The sequence below is a fragment of the Pongo abelii genome, chromosome 13 (genome assembly GCF_028885655.2).
Source record: "Pongo abelii isolate AG06213 chromosome 13, NHGRI_mPonAbe1-v2.0_pri, whole genome shotgun sequence".
Lineage (NCBI taxonomy): Eukaryota > Metazoa > Chordata > Mammalia > Primates > Hominidae > Pongo > Pongo abelii.
This window is the reverse complement of record NC_071998.2, coordinates 53,162,126-53,178,033: the sequence shown is the minus strand read 5'-3', so window position 1 is coordinate 53,178,033 and position 15,908 is coordinate 53,162,126. Positions and strand designations below refer to the sequence as shown.

At 37.3% G+C, this 15,908-nt stretch overlaps 1 protein-coding gene across 6 annotated transcripts in view; it reads right to left on the bottom strand.

Annotated features, from left to right (window-relative positions):
• Positions 1-475: 475 nt before the first annotated feature.
• The window catches only part of PLGRKT (plasminogen receptor with a C-terminal lysine), a 278,175-nt gene continuing 262,742 nt past the window's right edge, over positions 476-15,908 (bottom strand). For all 6 annotated transcript variants that reach the window (XM_024251969.3, XM_063714005.1, XM_063714004.1 and 3 more), the window contains 3 exons: positions 4,264-4,394; positions 3,587-3,696; positions 476-870 (listed from right to left, as the gene is read on the bottom strand). In XM_024251969.3, coding sequence (XP_024107737.1) covers positions 749-870; positions 3,587-3,696; positions 4,264-4,394 — 363 coding nt within the window. In that variant the 3' untranslated portion in view covers positions 476-748. The remainder of the gene's footprint in view (positions 871-3,586; positions 3,697-4,263; positions 4,395-15,908) is intronic.

Below are 15,908 nucleotides of genomic sequence, written 5' to 3'. Positions count from 1 at the left end.
GTCATTATTTGAATGTTGTTACCTTTTCCCTTTTATAGCTTTTCTTTGCAGGTTAAGCATCAGTTAAGGCCTTGTCAAAGCCTTTTAGAGCACAGCCACTGGAGCCACACTTGTTCAAATCCAAGCCCTGGCCAAGTATGGCTTTGGCCCAGCCCAACTGGATGACCTGCAGCAACTTCTTGGATTTGGCTTGCATGCTTCTGCCTTTGTTCAAGCTGCTTATCTGTGCTTCAGCTTCCACATTTATAAAATGATTCCTGCTTCATAAAATAATTGGGATGATTACAAGAATTTGTACAAAACACTCAGAACAGTGCCAGTCATAGTAAATGCAGTATATATGTTAGTCAAACAATACTGTTTTCTGTCATGTAGGGGCAGGACATAATTGACAAATCCAAAATACAGCAGCATCTGTGGAAGTGGAATGTGGTATGGAAAGTATGTGTGGCAGAGAAGTGAGAGCAGCTGGGCATTTGCTTCCAGGAATTCAAAACAATTTATTAATTTTACACTTAGATATTGGTAATGCACACAAAGAGAGGAAATCTATAAGTTATTTAGAGCACCTCCATGATTTTGTGTTGAATGTTATAAATTTTATTTTAAAATAGCTCAAAACTATCTTGCATTTTAATATTTTAAAATAAAATCTATAATATCAAAATCTTGAGCATTTAAAAAACTGTAAAAACCGTGATTCAAGTCAATAATTCTGTGCTTTGAGATTTGATTGGTAAACATGATTTCATTTGTCTATGAAGAATCTACTCTGTTCCTTTCTGGCTTTTTCAATGCTTTCAAAAGTGATCATTCCTCTTGGCAGCTGCAATTTACTCTTTTCTGTTTCCAGTATGTCCTCAGCTTCACCTTAAATAAAGTACAGAAATACACAAGGTGACAAAGGGGTCATCAGCAATTTGTGACAAAGCCTGATTGCTATATTCCTTGACAGGCTCTAACACCGTATGAGCCATATCCCCAATCTCACACTTAAACATTTTCCTCAGGAGAAGTAATATACTTTCCAGAGGAAACACAGTGATGAATTCTGAACACCTGTAAATAAATCAGGAGCTGCAGATGGTATTTTTGACATGTAGAAGAGAAAGAACATCAAGATAAGCACTTTTTTCCCTTGAACCAAAGTCAGGATTAGTATTAATTCTGTTTGGAGGGATATGGGTAGAGAAATCACATATAGTCTTTCCCATTGTCCTTTAATATAAATGACAAGAGAGAAAGTAAAGTTTACTACAAATTCTAATTTTTCAGAAAAGCTAATCTTCAACCTGACATTACTTGTAAACACTTAAAATAATATTAAATGTTCTTTAGTCTGTATACATACAAATATACATATATACAAATCTTTATAAACAATTCCTCTTTCAAAGAGCTACACAACGCAGTAATTTCTTGGGCCCAGTGACATTTGCCAGGTTTTATTGCTGAAGACTACTTAGCACATTTTAAAAAATTGTATTACAGTACATGTTTACATTTCATAAGCCTCCCTTGGGATTAAAAGGTAACACTTTCTGTGAGTACTCCTCTTTTAACACACTATTTCATTTTTTTTTTGAGACAGTGTCTAGCTCTGTCGCCTAGGCTGGAGTGCAGTGGTGCAATCCCAGCTCACTGCAGCCTCTGTCTCCTGGGTTCAAGTGATTCTTGTGCCTCAGCCTCCTGAGTAGCTGGGACTACAGGTGGTGTATACCGGCTAATTTTTTGTATTTTTCATAGAGACAGGATTTCACCATGTTGGACAGGCTGGTCTCAAACTCAAGTGATCTGCCTGCCTTGGCCTCCCAAAGTGCTGGGATTACAGTTGTGAGCCACTGCACCTGGCCTTCTTTTAACACACTATTAATTGTACTCCAAACCCAACAAAACAGACCATAGTTTTCAAATTATAAGAGCATTTCAATCATCTGCAAATATCTTATTTTTTTTACCTCTGTCTCAAATAGCAAGTAAAATTCATTATAAAATTATATGTAATTAGGTTGGCCATTGATGACAGACTAGATGTTTTCCACATGAAAGAGCCTTTCTTCCAGTTGGTAAATTCTCATCATGTGTTAAAAGAATGGCTGATGATAAACTCAGTCGAATAGGGATTGTATATTTTAGGGTCATCACTATTAACATGGAAAAAAAACTACAATCTACATTTTCCAATGTGATAAGTTTTCTGATGAATTTGACTTTTTTTTAAACAGGAAATTCCCACAAGAATTTCCTATTAAATTTCTGTGCCAGCTGTGTCAAATTCCAGGGCAATAAAAATCAGGATTCTGTGACAGCAGCAGTATGCTGGTGAATATTTACCAACCAGTTATCTGAAAATAAAATGTATATAAATGTATAATATATATGTTTATTATACTTGTTATACATGTTCATTATACATAAAAATATGTTTCATAATAAAATGTACATAAAATTCCACATAGTAAATTGATTCTCACAGAATGCTTTCATTGATTTTTATGGAATGCTTGAATCCGTAGCCAGCCTATGTTGCACTTGATGAGAGAGTATAGTGGATGATGGTTGGTGTTTTCATTTACACTAATGAGTAGGACAAAAGTGAAACAATTGTTTCCTTCAAGACAAATGTTGGAACTTCATTTATTTGAGAATGATGTAAACAACATATTTGTTGAACTGGATAATAGTTTTTCAATATTAGAAGAATATTTCACTAACTTTCATGCTACTTACAATGTAATAGTTACAGACAAAGCACACTTTTAAGCTTAATCTGCATTATTAGCATTTTCTTCATCAATTTTTAAAATCTAGACCATAGGTTGGCAAACTGTCTTAAAGGGCCAGACAGTAAATATTATAGGCTTGTGGACTCATACGTTTCTGTTTCAAGGATGGCTCTGTCATGGTAATGGGAAGGCAGCCACAGACAATACATAAATGAATGAGCGTGGATGTGTTCCAATAAAACTTTATTTTTGAAAACAGGTGGCCAGCCTCAGGCCATCATTTTTCAACCCCTGGTTTAGACAATCAACAAAATAAGAAGTCAAGCCTTGATTTGACAATCACAGATTTCCACTGTGTAAATATTCCCACCAAGACCAACTTCAGGCTACCAATGGGATGTCACTGAAACTGGACTGTAGCTGTATTTTGTTTTGTCTGTGTATTATATCTGCATTTCTATCACATAGATACAATAGCTATAAATAACCAAAGAGTATGGATAATAGTAAATATTTAGAAACAGATGAGTTCTGTTTATTACCTTTGTTTTAAACACAATTTAATATTATTTATTTGCTATAATTTATTTATTGCAAGTTTATAAAAGTTTTAATACATTAAGTGACTATGTTTAACAACCAGCTTACACAATCCCTGAAAATGTAGCGATTGGTTCTTGTGAGCTGGTATGAGCTAGCTCCAGGACACCACTGTGTGAAAGGGAGCAGAAATGTTGGTCATTGGAGGTTCAAAGAGACAGTCTTGTCAGAATCTTTATAAGTCAAAGGTTCCTAAGGCAGGGATCCTTGAACTAGAAAATAAATCAGCAAATAGAAACTCTAGTTTATCAAAGACTTACCTTTCATTCTTTCTAAAAGGGTTCCATAGCCCAAGTCATACTGGTAGGTGAGGATAAAGCTTAATGGAACAATCGGGACCAGGAAGGCTGGCTTCTTTTTTTTAATCGCTCTGTTTCAAGAATTAAAAGAAGAACCAATATCAAAAAATAACCTGTAAATACATATCTGTATACTTAAAGAAAAAAAAATACCTGCTTTTTGGAAGAATGCCTTTTCCTTCAGAAGTTACTTAATACATTTGATAATTCTACGGAAATAGGATTTCCTTACCCAATGGCCCTAACCAGATTCTGCAGTTCTCAAAGGGCAAGGTCTGTGACTTGCTCATCTTTATTTGACTTTGAAGTTCAGGTTCCTTGTTTTTAAAATGAGTAAGGATTGGTATCTACCACTAAGGGATTGTGGAGATAAACATATAGAGCCCTTCTTGGTGTCAAGTCGGTGCTCTCTCTAACTAATAAAGTAGAGAAAAAGACAGAAGCAACCTAGGACACTAAATTAACTGTTACTGCCTTGCTTTCACAGAGTTACCCCCAAGGACTAAGGTTAATAGGTTACTTTGCTTACGAACACTATTTGGACCAAAGTCTTATTCTGGCCAACTTCATAATAAAATGGTAATGGAAAACAGAAAAAGAAGTAAATGATTGAAGAAAATGTTAAATAGCAAACATACCCAGCTGTTAAAGAGATGGCTGCAAGGCCAAAAAAAGTTCCAAAATATTTGAGGAATTCCCGAGACCATGCGATCTGCATGGCCATTTGTCTTTCCCTCATTTCACTCTGCATGATGAGCTGCCTTTCCAGCTGAGGACAAAACAAAAGACAAAGTAAAGTTACTCATCTTTGGAATCTGAACAAATAGTTAATAATCTGTTTTTCCAGTGGATTCATTCTTCAATTGCTTTAATTCATGTTTTTTCAAAACAATCTCAACAGACTTTGACTAAAGTTCTTTTGGACAGCTCTCACCAACTGTCACCTTGGCAGTGAAATCTTCCTGGAATAAATACAGAATAAATATCAATATTCCATTTTTATACCCTGAGGTCTTGACTGCCTGTGGTCTGGAGCTTTAGCCAAGCCTCAAATAAATGTCCAGCTTTTCCTATTGCATGTGTGGAAAGATCTATGGGTCTTTAAATGTAGATACATCTTATTGGCCTTTATTTCTACTTGCATGGAAATCTGCCTTCCAAATCCACTCCAAATTGAAATTTATTTGGAGTATTAATTTGCTCCATATCACACCACAATATGATAGTAGATGGGTGTTGTTTTTGCCACATTTTTCTCGCCTCAAGTTCTTCACCACTTTTTTCAGTGCCTTTCACTGCTTTGAACAGAAGGCAGATGGCTCAGAACACAGAAGAAAACTGAATTTCTAAATGAATTTTTAGAAAATACTCAGGAGAAGCAACTGTCTGTAAACCCAAGCCCATTATTTGAAGAGAGTTATATTCTTGACAGAGAAAAGTGTTGTTGGCATTGTTGTGGTTGATGTTTTAATTCTAAAATCTTGGCACTACATGTCATTAGCCAAGCTAGAGGGCAATACACAGGGAGTTCATGATGCAAGGAAGAGGAGAGGAAGGAATAATAATGTGATTTAGTTTTCCCTCCATGCCCTCTTTCTACTGAGGGGAGTAGCTGGGAGGGGCGAATGATAGTTTAGATGTAAAGATGGGGCTTGGCTCCTTGGCCTATTTGGGAGGTTAAATCACCAGAAGATATGACATAAGTCTCAGATGGGTTTGGGAATCCCTAAACAGAGAAGACTTGCGGCCTTGCTTCCTGCAGAGAATTCTGGGAGGGAGCAGCTACAGCAGAGCAGAAGTGGTTTCAGGGCAGACCTTGCAGAGAGCATACCTAAGAGAGGCCACTTCCATCTCCCTCAGCAGCCAAGGGGTGTGGAGGAAGTCTGCAAGGTTCTCACATCAGCTGGAGAGGGGCACAGAAGGTAGCTATGGATTGAGAGCAGGGGGACTACCAACGAGTCCAAAACCTAGAGCCAGGGGACCCCACAACAGACACTTGGGGAGTGAACATAAGCCAGTGGCTGGGTGGGGAAGGCCACTGGATCCCAGAGGATCAGCAGCAACCGAGAGTGCTTTTCTGCTTTGTTTTCTGTTCAATCAACCTGGACAGCACCACATGATGTTCCCTAAGGGCATGTGGCCATGTTCCAGGCTGGCGTAACCATCATCGCCATATTCTCAGGTGCTACTGATCCTCTGGGACCCAGTGACCTTCCCCACTCAGCCACTGGCTTATATTCACTCCCAAGTGTGTGTTATGGGGTCCCCTGGCCCAAGGTTTTGGACTCTGGTAGGCCACTTGCTCTCAATCTGCAGCTATCTTCTCTGGCCCTCTCCAGCTGATGTGAGAACCCTGCAGACTTTCTTCACACCCCTTGGCCGCTGAGGGAGACGGAAGTGGCCTCTCTTAGGCGTGCTCTCTGTGAGGTCTGCTCTGAAACCATTTATGCTCTGCAGTACCTGCTCCCTCCCAACATTCTCCACAGGAAGCAGGGCCATAATTCTCTATCTGGGGATCCCCAAATGCATCTGGCTAGATGTGCCTTCCCTGATGCTGGTGCCACCTGAGATCACCTGGACCCAAGCCTAGGTCATACCAGGGAAAAGATGAATGGAGAAGGGGAGGAGGAAAGCTAAATTCAACTATTTTCTCCCAAAGAACCGAGTTTTGAACTAGAAGTAATTGAGTAACTTTGACTTGTCAAAATTAAATTTGCTGTCACCAAGAGAAACTGAGGTTCATTTTGAGTTCAATTAGAGATTAAAAATAGATGTGTTTTTGCACAAGATTATTTAGTGTGTGAAATTCATCCTTGCTACATTTCTTATTTACAAAACTTACATACTGATTCATCATATCCCCCAAAGTGATGTAAATACAGCAATTAATTATTTGTGTTTTTATCAAAAGGCAGCAAACAAGAAATAGAAGAGTCCAGAGTGGTTCTAAACCTTTGCTGCACAACATGAGCATCTGGGGAGCTTTTCAAAGGTCTAGTACCCAGATATACACCCCAGACCAACTAAACCAGGTGGGATCAATTAAGTCAGGATCTGGAGGTAAAATCAGGCATCCATATTTTCTAAAGGTTTCCAGATAGTTCTTGTGTGCAGCCGGGACTGAGAACCATCGCCTGAAATGAAAGACTCATAGCTCGTGTTTTTTTCCCACGAAATATCAACCTGAGATATCAGTCTGATAGAGATTACCCAGGAACTCTCAAAAGATTGTGAGCAGAGGGGCTTTCAGGGTGATGGAGTTAATCTGTATGGTACTATCGTGGTGGATACATGACACTCTGCATTTGTCAAAACTCATAAAACTTTACAGCACAGAGTGAACCTTAGTGCATACAAATTTTACAAATCAGCCAAAAGGGCAAGGAATGCACAAGATGGAATGGGGACTGTGACAAAATAATCTGACTGTACTACAAATGTGTGGCACAACCTCAATGAAGGGTTGGGGGAAAAGAACTGATTTATCTTTGGAAAATGGTATTTTGACTAAAAACTGTAAAACTAAAGGCAAAGAACTATACATAAACACTGTACTTTAGTGAGTAAAACTGTCTCTCACAAGTTACAGATTAACAATTCTGAAACTACTTTACATTGTCTACTAGAGATGAGCAACAACTAAATTGACAGAAGATGGTGGAAGCCAGGTTTCTTATTATTAAACAGGGAGATTACAAACAAGCAAGAGGAAAAGACTAGAATGAACCATGTGGTAACGGATTAAAGCCAATGACATCAGTCTGAACTCATGCTTAGTGCTTGATACAGAGATAGACAAGGATGAAATTATAGATATGCATATCTATATGCATGCATAGATTAGGCATTCATGGCTTAGTGTAAGTACATACATTTTCTCAGCTCTGTCCACTGACAGGGCATAGAGGCAATAACAACCCCTTGCAAACAAGCATACCTAACACCCAGAAACACCCAGACATGATTTCTACTCTCCAAAAAAAAATAAATAAATAAACCAGGGCTCCTCAGAGAAATAGCTGGCCTAGGACTGGGGCAAGAAATGTATAAGAGGAGCCTACAGCATCTTATAGTGCCAGAAAGTCAAGAGATACTAAAATAATAATAATGATGATGGAGTATGTCAAAGGGACACAGGAGTCAATCTGAAAGAGCTCCTAATGTCCAAAGCTGGAACAATTTTATCAGCAAAATAAATAACACAGTATTGGATTATAACCTAAAGTACAAAATAAATATCCATGAGCCTATACTAATATAAATTGAGAAGAGACAAATATCCTGTACAGAAGAATTCCAACTCATTTATGTAGATACTCCTCCTCCCTCTTCAAAGAAGTGGAGCTTAACTCCCACCCCTTGATCTTGGGCTTTGCTTAGTTACTTGCTTCCAATGAAAACAGTATGAAAGGGCAGGGTGAGGGATGAAGAAGCTAAAGAGACAAGAAGACTAAATGTAATGTGGCATCCTGGATGAGATTCTGGGACAGAAAAAGAACATTAGAGACAAACAAATGAAATCTGAATGTGGGATGTATTGAATAGTAATGGGTCAATGTTAGTTTCTTAGTTGTGGCAAATGTGCCATGGTAATGGTAAGATGTTAACAGCAGGGCACAATGAATGTAGGGTATTCAGGAATTCTATATGCCTTTTCTAAAAACCTAAAACTACTCTCAAATTTAAGTATACTTAAAAAACTAGTCATGAACAAATATTATATTCTGAGTCTGTTCCCTTACTGTTAAGAATAAAGGCAATCATGTCCATCTTTCATAGATAAATTATGAAAATCAGCAAGATTGTGTATCTGTGATAAACTGTAAGCCTAGAGTGAGAAAAAGTTCCATGCAGACTCTCTCCATGAGCAAAACATTCTAATGAAAGATATTTTGATCTGTAATGTTAATTATCAATTAAAATGTTATTAACTATTCTATATTTCATAAGATTATGTTTAAATTCATAGGTCTATATCTGCATACATCTTAAAAATCAAATTAATAAATTTGACTGTCAAATTTTTCAATAACCATAAAGGGATAAATGAATTAATGCAATTATTAATTTACCAATAATTGGCATCCTTTAACTATGTGTACATTCATTTTCAACCTTCCTTCCCAATTACTGACACTAAAAACAACAAATAAAAGCAAAACAGAACATGTACAGCAAGTTCTCTTAATGGTTGTTAACTCAAATCCTAAATACAAAATTCTTTATCCTATTTTAAAAGAAATGTAGACCTTTTATAATAATAATTTTCTTATCTCTGGACCTTTTGATACTGCTCTATAGAATAATTTGAAATCAAAATGTCCCTGATTATAACTTCACACTCTGAGGATTTTACAGGCTTATCTGATGCTAGTTTAACAATTAGAGAACCATAATTAATTTCAAAGAGAGCACATAAGACCCTCCACAAACTAGGCATTGAAGGAACATATCTCAAAATAATAAGAGCCATCTATGACAAACTCACAGCCTATGACAACATCACTGAATATGAAAAAGCTAGAAGCATTCCCCTTGAAAACTAGAACAAAACAAGGATGCCCCCTCTCACCACTGGTATTCAGTGTAGTACTGGAAGTCCTAGCCAGAGCAATCAGGCAAGAGAAAGAAATAAAAGGCATCCAAATGGAAAAAGAAGTCAAATGATCCCTCCTCACTGAATATGATTCTATATTAGGAAAACCTAAAGACTCTGCCAAGAGGCTCCTAGCCCTAATAAACAGACCTAATAAACAACTTCAGTAAAGTTTCAAGATACAAAATCAATGAACAAAAATTAGTAGCATTTCTACACAACAATAATGGTCATGCTGAGAGCCAAATCAAGAATGCAATCCCATTTGCAACAGACAGACAGATACACACACACACACACACACACACCCCTAGGATGAAAGAAATCAGAGACAGCACAAACAAATGAAAGAACATTCCATGCTCATGAATTGGAAGAATCAATATCGTTAAAATGGCCATACTGCCCAAAGCAAAATACAGATTAAGTGCTATTCCTATCAAACTACCAACATCATTCTTCACAGAACTAGAAAAAAAACTTTTCTAAAATTCATATGAAACCAAAAAAAGTCCAAATAGGTAAAGCAATCCTAAGCAAAAAGAACAAAGCCAGAGGCATCACACTACCTGACTTTACACTATAAGGCTATAATAACCAAAACAGCATGGTACTAGTACAAAAGCAGAAACGTATGCCAATGGAAAAGAATAGAGAACTCATAAATAAAGCCACATACCTACAACCATCTGATCTTTAACAAAGTTGAGAAAAATAAGCAACAGGGAAAGGATTCCCTATTTAATAAATGGTGCTGGGATAACTTGCTAGCTATATGCAGAAGAATGAAAATGGACCCCTACCTATCACCATATACAAAACTTAACTCAAAATGGATTAAAGACTTAAGTGGAAAACCTTAAACTATGAAAATCCTAGAATAAAACCTGAAATAAACCATTCTGGACATTGGTCTTGGCAAAGAATTTATGACTAAGTCCTCAAAAGCAATGACAACAAAAACAAAAATTGACAAATGTTACCTAATTAAACTAAAGAGCTTCTGCACAACAACAACAAAACTATCAACAGAGTAAACAATTTACAGAATGGGAGAAAATATTTGCAAATTATGTATCTGACAAAGGTCTAGTATCTAGAATCTATAAGGAACTTAAACAACTCAATAAGCAAAAACCAAACAATCCCATTAAAAAGTGGGCAAAGGACATGAACAGACACTTCTCAAAAGAAGACATACGCTTGGCCAACATGCATGTGAAAAAATGTTCAACAACAATAATCAGAAAAATGCGAATCAAAACTACAATGAGATACCATCTCACACCAGTCAGAATGGCTATTAAAAAGATAAGAAATAACAGATGCTGGCAAGGCTGCAGAGAAGAGGGAATGCTTACACTGTTGGTGGGAATGTAAATTAATTCAGTCACTGTGGAAAGCAGTTTAGAGATTTCTCAAAGAACTTAAAACAGAATGACCATTTGACCCAGCAATCCCATTACTGGGTATATATCCAAAAGAAAATAAATAATTTGACAAAAAAGACGTATCTACTCATATTTTCATCGCAGCACTATTCACAATAGCAAAGACATGGAATCAACCTAGGTGCCCATCAATGGTGGATTGGCGAAAGAAAACGTGGTACATATCCATCATGGAATACTATGCAGCCATAAAAAGGAATTAAATCATATCCTTTGCAGCCATATGGATGCAGCTGGAGGCCATTATCCTAAGTGAATTAACAAAGGAACAGGAAGCCAAATAACTCATGTTCTCACTTGTAAGTGGCAGCTAAGCACTGGGTAACTATAGACATAAAGATGGCAACAACAGACACCAGGGGCTACTAGAAGGGGTAGGGGGGAGGGGAGCAAGGGATGAAAAACTACCTATTGGGTTCTATGCTCACCATTTGGGTGATGGAATCATTCATACCCCAAACTTCAGCGTCACACATAATAAACCTGCACCCCCTAAACAAAAGTTGAAATTTTAAAAAATAAAGATACCAAAGTCAGTGTGGCGATTCCTCAGGGATCTAGAACTAGAAATTCCATTTGACCCAGCCATCCCATTACTGGGTATATACCCAAAGGACTATAAATCATGCTGCTATAAAGACACATGCACACGTATGTTTATTGCGGCATTATTCACAATAGCAAAGACTTGGAACCAACCCAAATGTCCAACAATGATAGACTGGATTAAGAAAATGTGGCACATATACACCATGGAATACTATGCAGCCATAAAAAATGATGAGTTCATGTCCTTTGTAGGGACATGGATGAAATTGGAAATCATCATTCTCAGTAAACTATCACAAGAACAAAAAACCAAACACTGCATATTCTCACTCATAGGTGGGAACTGAACAATGAGAACACATGGACACAGGAAGGGGAACATCACACTTCGGGGACTGTTGTGGGGTGGGGGGAGGGGGGAGGGATAGCATTGGGAGATATACCTAATGCTAGATGACGAGTTGGTGGGTGCAGCGCACCAGCATGGCACATGTATACATATGTAACTTACCTGCACGTTGCGCACATGTACCATAGAGCCTAAAGTATAATAATAATAATAATAATAATAATAATAAAAACATACATATCATCAAAAAAAAAAAAAAGATAACAAAACAGATATATAGACCAATGGAACAGAACAGAGCCCTCAGAAATAACACCACACATCTACAACCATCTGATCTTTGACAAACCTGACGAAAACAAGCAATGGGGAAAGGATTCCCTATTCAATAAATGGTGTTGGGAAAACTGGCTAGCCATATGCAGAAAACTGAAAATGGACCCCTTCCTTACGCCTTACACAAAACTTCACTCAAGATGGATTAAAGAGTTATATGTAAGACCTAAAGCCATAAAAACCCTAGAAGAAAACCTAGGCAATACCATTCAGGACATAGGCATGGGCAAGGACTTCATGACTAAAACACCAAAAGCAATAGCAACAAAAGCCAAAATTGACAAATTGGATCTCATTAAACTAAAGAGCTTCTGCACAGCAAAAGAAACTATCATCAGAGTGAACACACCACCTACAGAATGGGAGAAAATTTTTGCAATCTACTCATCTGAAGAAGGCTAATATCCAGAATTTACAGAGAACTTAAATTTACAAGAAAAAAAGAACTCCATCAAAAAGTGGGCGAATAGACACTTCTCAAAAGAAGACATTTATGCAGCCAACAGACATATGAAAAAATGCTCATCATCACTGGTCATTAGAGAAAGGCAAATCAAAACCACAATGAGATACCATCTCATGCCAGTTAGAACGGTGATCATTAAAAAGTCAGGAAACAACAGATGCTGGAGAGGATGTGGAGAAATAGGAACACGTTTACACTGTTGGTGGGAGTGTAGATTAGTTCAACTATTGTGGAAGACAGTGTGGTGATTCCTCAAGGATTTAGAACTAGAAATACCATTTGACCCAGCAATCCCATTACTGGTTATATACCCAAAGGATTATAAATTACTATAAAGACACATGCACACATATGTTTATTACAGCAATGTTCACAATAGCAAAGATTTGGAACCAACCCAAATGCCCATCAATGATAGACTGGCTAAAGAAAATGTGGCACATATACACAATGGAATACTGTGCAGCCATAAAAAAAGGATGAGTTCATGTCCTTTGCAGAGACATGGATGAAGCTGGAAACCATCATTCTTAGCAAACTAACACAGGAACAGAAAACCAAACACCGCATGTTCTCACTCATATGTGGGAGTTGAACAATGAGAACACATGGGCACAGGGAGGGGAACATCATACACCAGGGCCTGTCATGGGGTGGGGGGACTAGGGTAGGGATAGTGTTAGGAGAAATACCTAATGTGGATAACGTGTTGATGGGTGCAGCAAACCACCATGGCACTATGTAACAAACCTGCACATTCTGCACATGTATCCCAGAATTTAAAGTATAATAAAAAATAAAAATAAAAGTAAAAATAAAAATAAAAAACATAAAAGGAAGCTAGCATATTAGAAATAATTGTACATAGTAGGAGGAACCATATTCTAAACACATTTATAAAACTGTTACATCAGCTCTTTCCTGTGTATTTTCATTCTTCAATTTCTTTGTTTAAAAAATATTAAGAACAGCCACAAAATTACTAACCTCAGTAATTTGTCAATCTGTTGAGTTTCCAAAGGGGCAATTATGTAAAGGTCCCCAGACTATTTAATACAATTTTCCCCTTAATACAATAATAAAGTTATTAAATTTCATTTGGACACACAAAACATTGTATAACACAAAGGCAATGACATTATCCAAAATCATTCTTATTGCAGTTTTAATTTCATATTTATTGGAGCCTTCCCTATTTTTGAGAAATAATTAGGCCAACTCTGAGAAGCAAATCAGTTTACTACTATGTTTTAGTTTCCAATGACATTTTAATTTATGCACAGTATATTCACATGATAGAAAAGTTTTGTTTTTATTTGCAAAACTTTTATTTGCCAAAAAGTTATTCTACATGTTCTACCACAAAAGGTCATGTAGACCTGTTTTTGTTTTGTTTTTATCCGAAATGAGAATATTTTATATTTATCTATGTCTTTGTTAACTTAATAGAAACATTATTAATACCTTCTAAACCAAAAGAAAATCGATGTTTCAGGTAAAAACAAAACATGAACTAACATTGTTAAAACAAAGCAGCCATAATGAAAGCTGTGGCAAGTGGCATTTAACCTTAACTTGCTTGACGGATATGTTAAATGTTCAATGTCCAGTCTAGGAAGAATCTCAATGAGGAAATCAGTAGTAATTTGAAGTTCTTTTTGCCTTAAGAAAAAAAGTCCCCCTTTATCAATAACTTATAAAAAATAATTGAATACAAACCAAGTTGTAGTATTATTCAAAGGCTTAAAAGCTGTGGTAACAGCATCTTATTATATATCTTCCAATAAAGATTACAACATAATTACATCCATTCTTATGCATACATGTAACATCTTATTATAAACAATAAGGTTGCCATATGTAAAAATGAGAATTTCAGTTTGGCAAAAACCTGTGTTTTATGCCAAATGCCATATTAAGAGGTAGATTCCAAAATAAATATTTAGACTTTTTCTAAAAAGATCAGAAGATGCCAGTAAGTTGAGCAGCTGTCAGAACCTAGGAAAGAAACAACAAAAGACCATCCACTTCTGATATGATTTGGCTGTGTCCCCACCCAAATCTCAACTTGAATTGTATCTCCCACAATCCTCACATGTTGTGGGAGGGAACCAGGTGGAAGTAATTGAATCATGGGGGCCAGTTTTTCCCATGCTATTCTCATGACAGCGAATAACTCTCACAAGATCTGATGGGTTTATCAGGGGTTTCCGCTTTTGCTTCTTCCTCATTTCCTCTTGCCACCGCCATGAAAGAAGTGCCTTTTGTCTCCTGCCATGATTCTGAGACCTCCCCAGCCATGCGGAACTGTAAATTCAATTAAACCTCTTTTTCTTCCCAGTCTCAGGTATGTCTTTATTAGCAGCGTGAAAATGGACTAATACAACTTCTCAACCATTATCTAAAATTCTTGAAAGTCACAGCTCCTAACAGTGTCTGGTAAGTTATTAGCACTGTTAACAAGTTGAAGACAATTCCAGATTGTCTATTGAGTAAAAACAATAAGGGTGTTTTCATTTATCCTGTATTTCCTCATATTAAAGAGTACATATTTCATAGTATGATAGTTAATATTCCACTATGTCATTCCCAACAGTGCACAAAAGACCTCTATTCTACAATACTTAGGATACCTAAGTATTATACTCTATAATAATTAGGATACCTAAGAATCTTGGAACCAAGACGTGCTGCAAAAAACAATATCAGAAAATTCTTTTGTTTTGTTTTTTTGATATGGAGTCTCACTCTGTCTCCTAGGCTGGAGTGCAGTGGCGCGATCTTGGCTCACTGCAACTTCCGCCTCCTGGGTTCAAGTGATTCTCCTGCCTCAGCCTCCCAAGTAGCTGGGACTACAGGAACGCGCCACCACGCCCAGCTAATTTTTGTATTTTTATAGAGATGGGGTTTCACCATGTTGGCCAGGATAGTCTCGATCTCTTGACCTCGTGATCTGCTCACCTCAGTCTCTCAAAGAAAATTCTTAAGAAACTGCAGCACGCTTGATTTTATTACAGCAGGTAACGCACTAATAAAAATAACAATGTGGCTCACCATGTGCACAGTATATGCAAGTTACGTATATTCATATTCCAATATGCCTAACCTTCCCCCAAACCCTATGAGGTTAGTCTATGAGTTGCAGACAATGGAATCCATCCTAAACAGTAGTTTAAACAGAACAAGATTGATTTCAGGGTATCTGGCAGCTACAGAATTTCTGGGGGAGCACAGAAGTAAGTTTGCATTCTACATTATCAGGAATGATGCAGCCATTCTGGAGAAATGTTCAGCTAGAACATGGGATTCTCCTAGGGGAACTCCACAGCTACTGCCTCCTGCCACAGGTGCTCAGGACTAAATATTGAAACGTCACCTCCACCACTTCCAAAATACCAATCACCTCTGCTACCATGCTTACAAGAAGAGCTAATGTCGTCTCGAAGCTTTTCACTGCCCACTTCCACCTCCCAAGTCTCCTTCAGGAGTGCCTACTTGGCAGAACCAGGTCAGATGTAAAACCCAGCTGCGAGGGA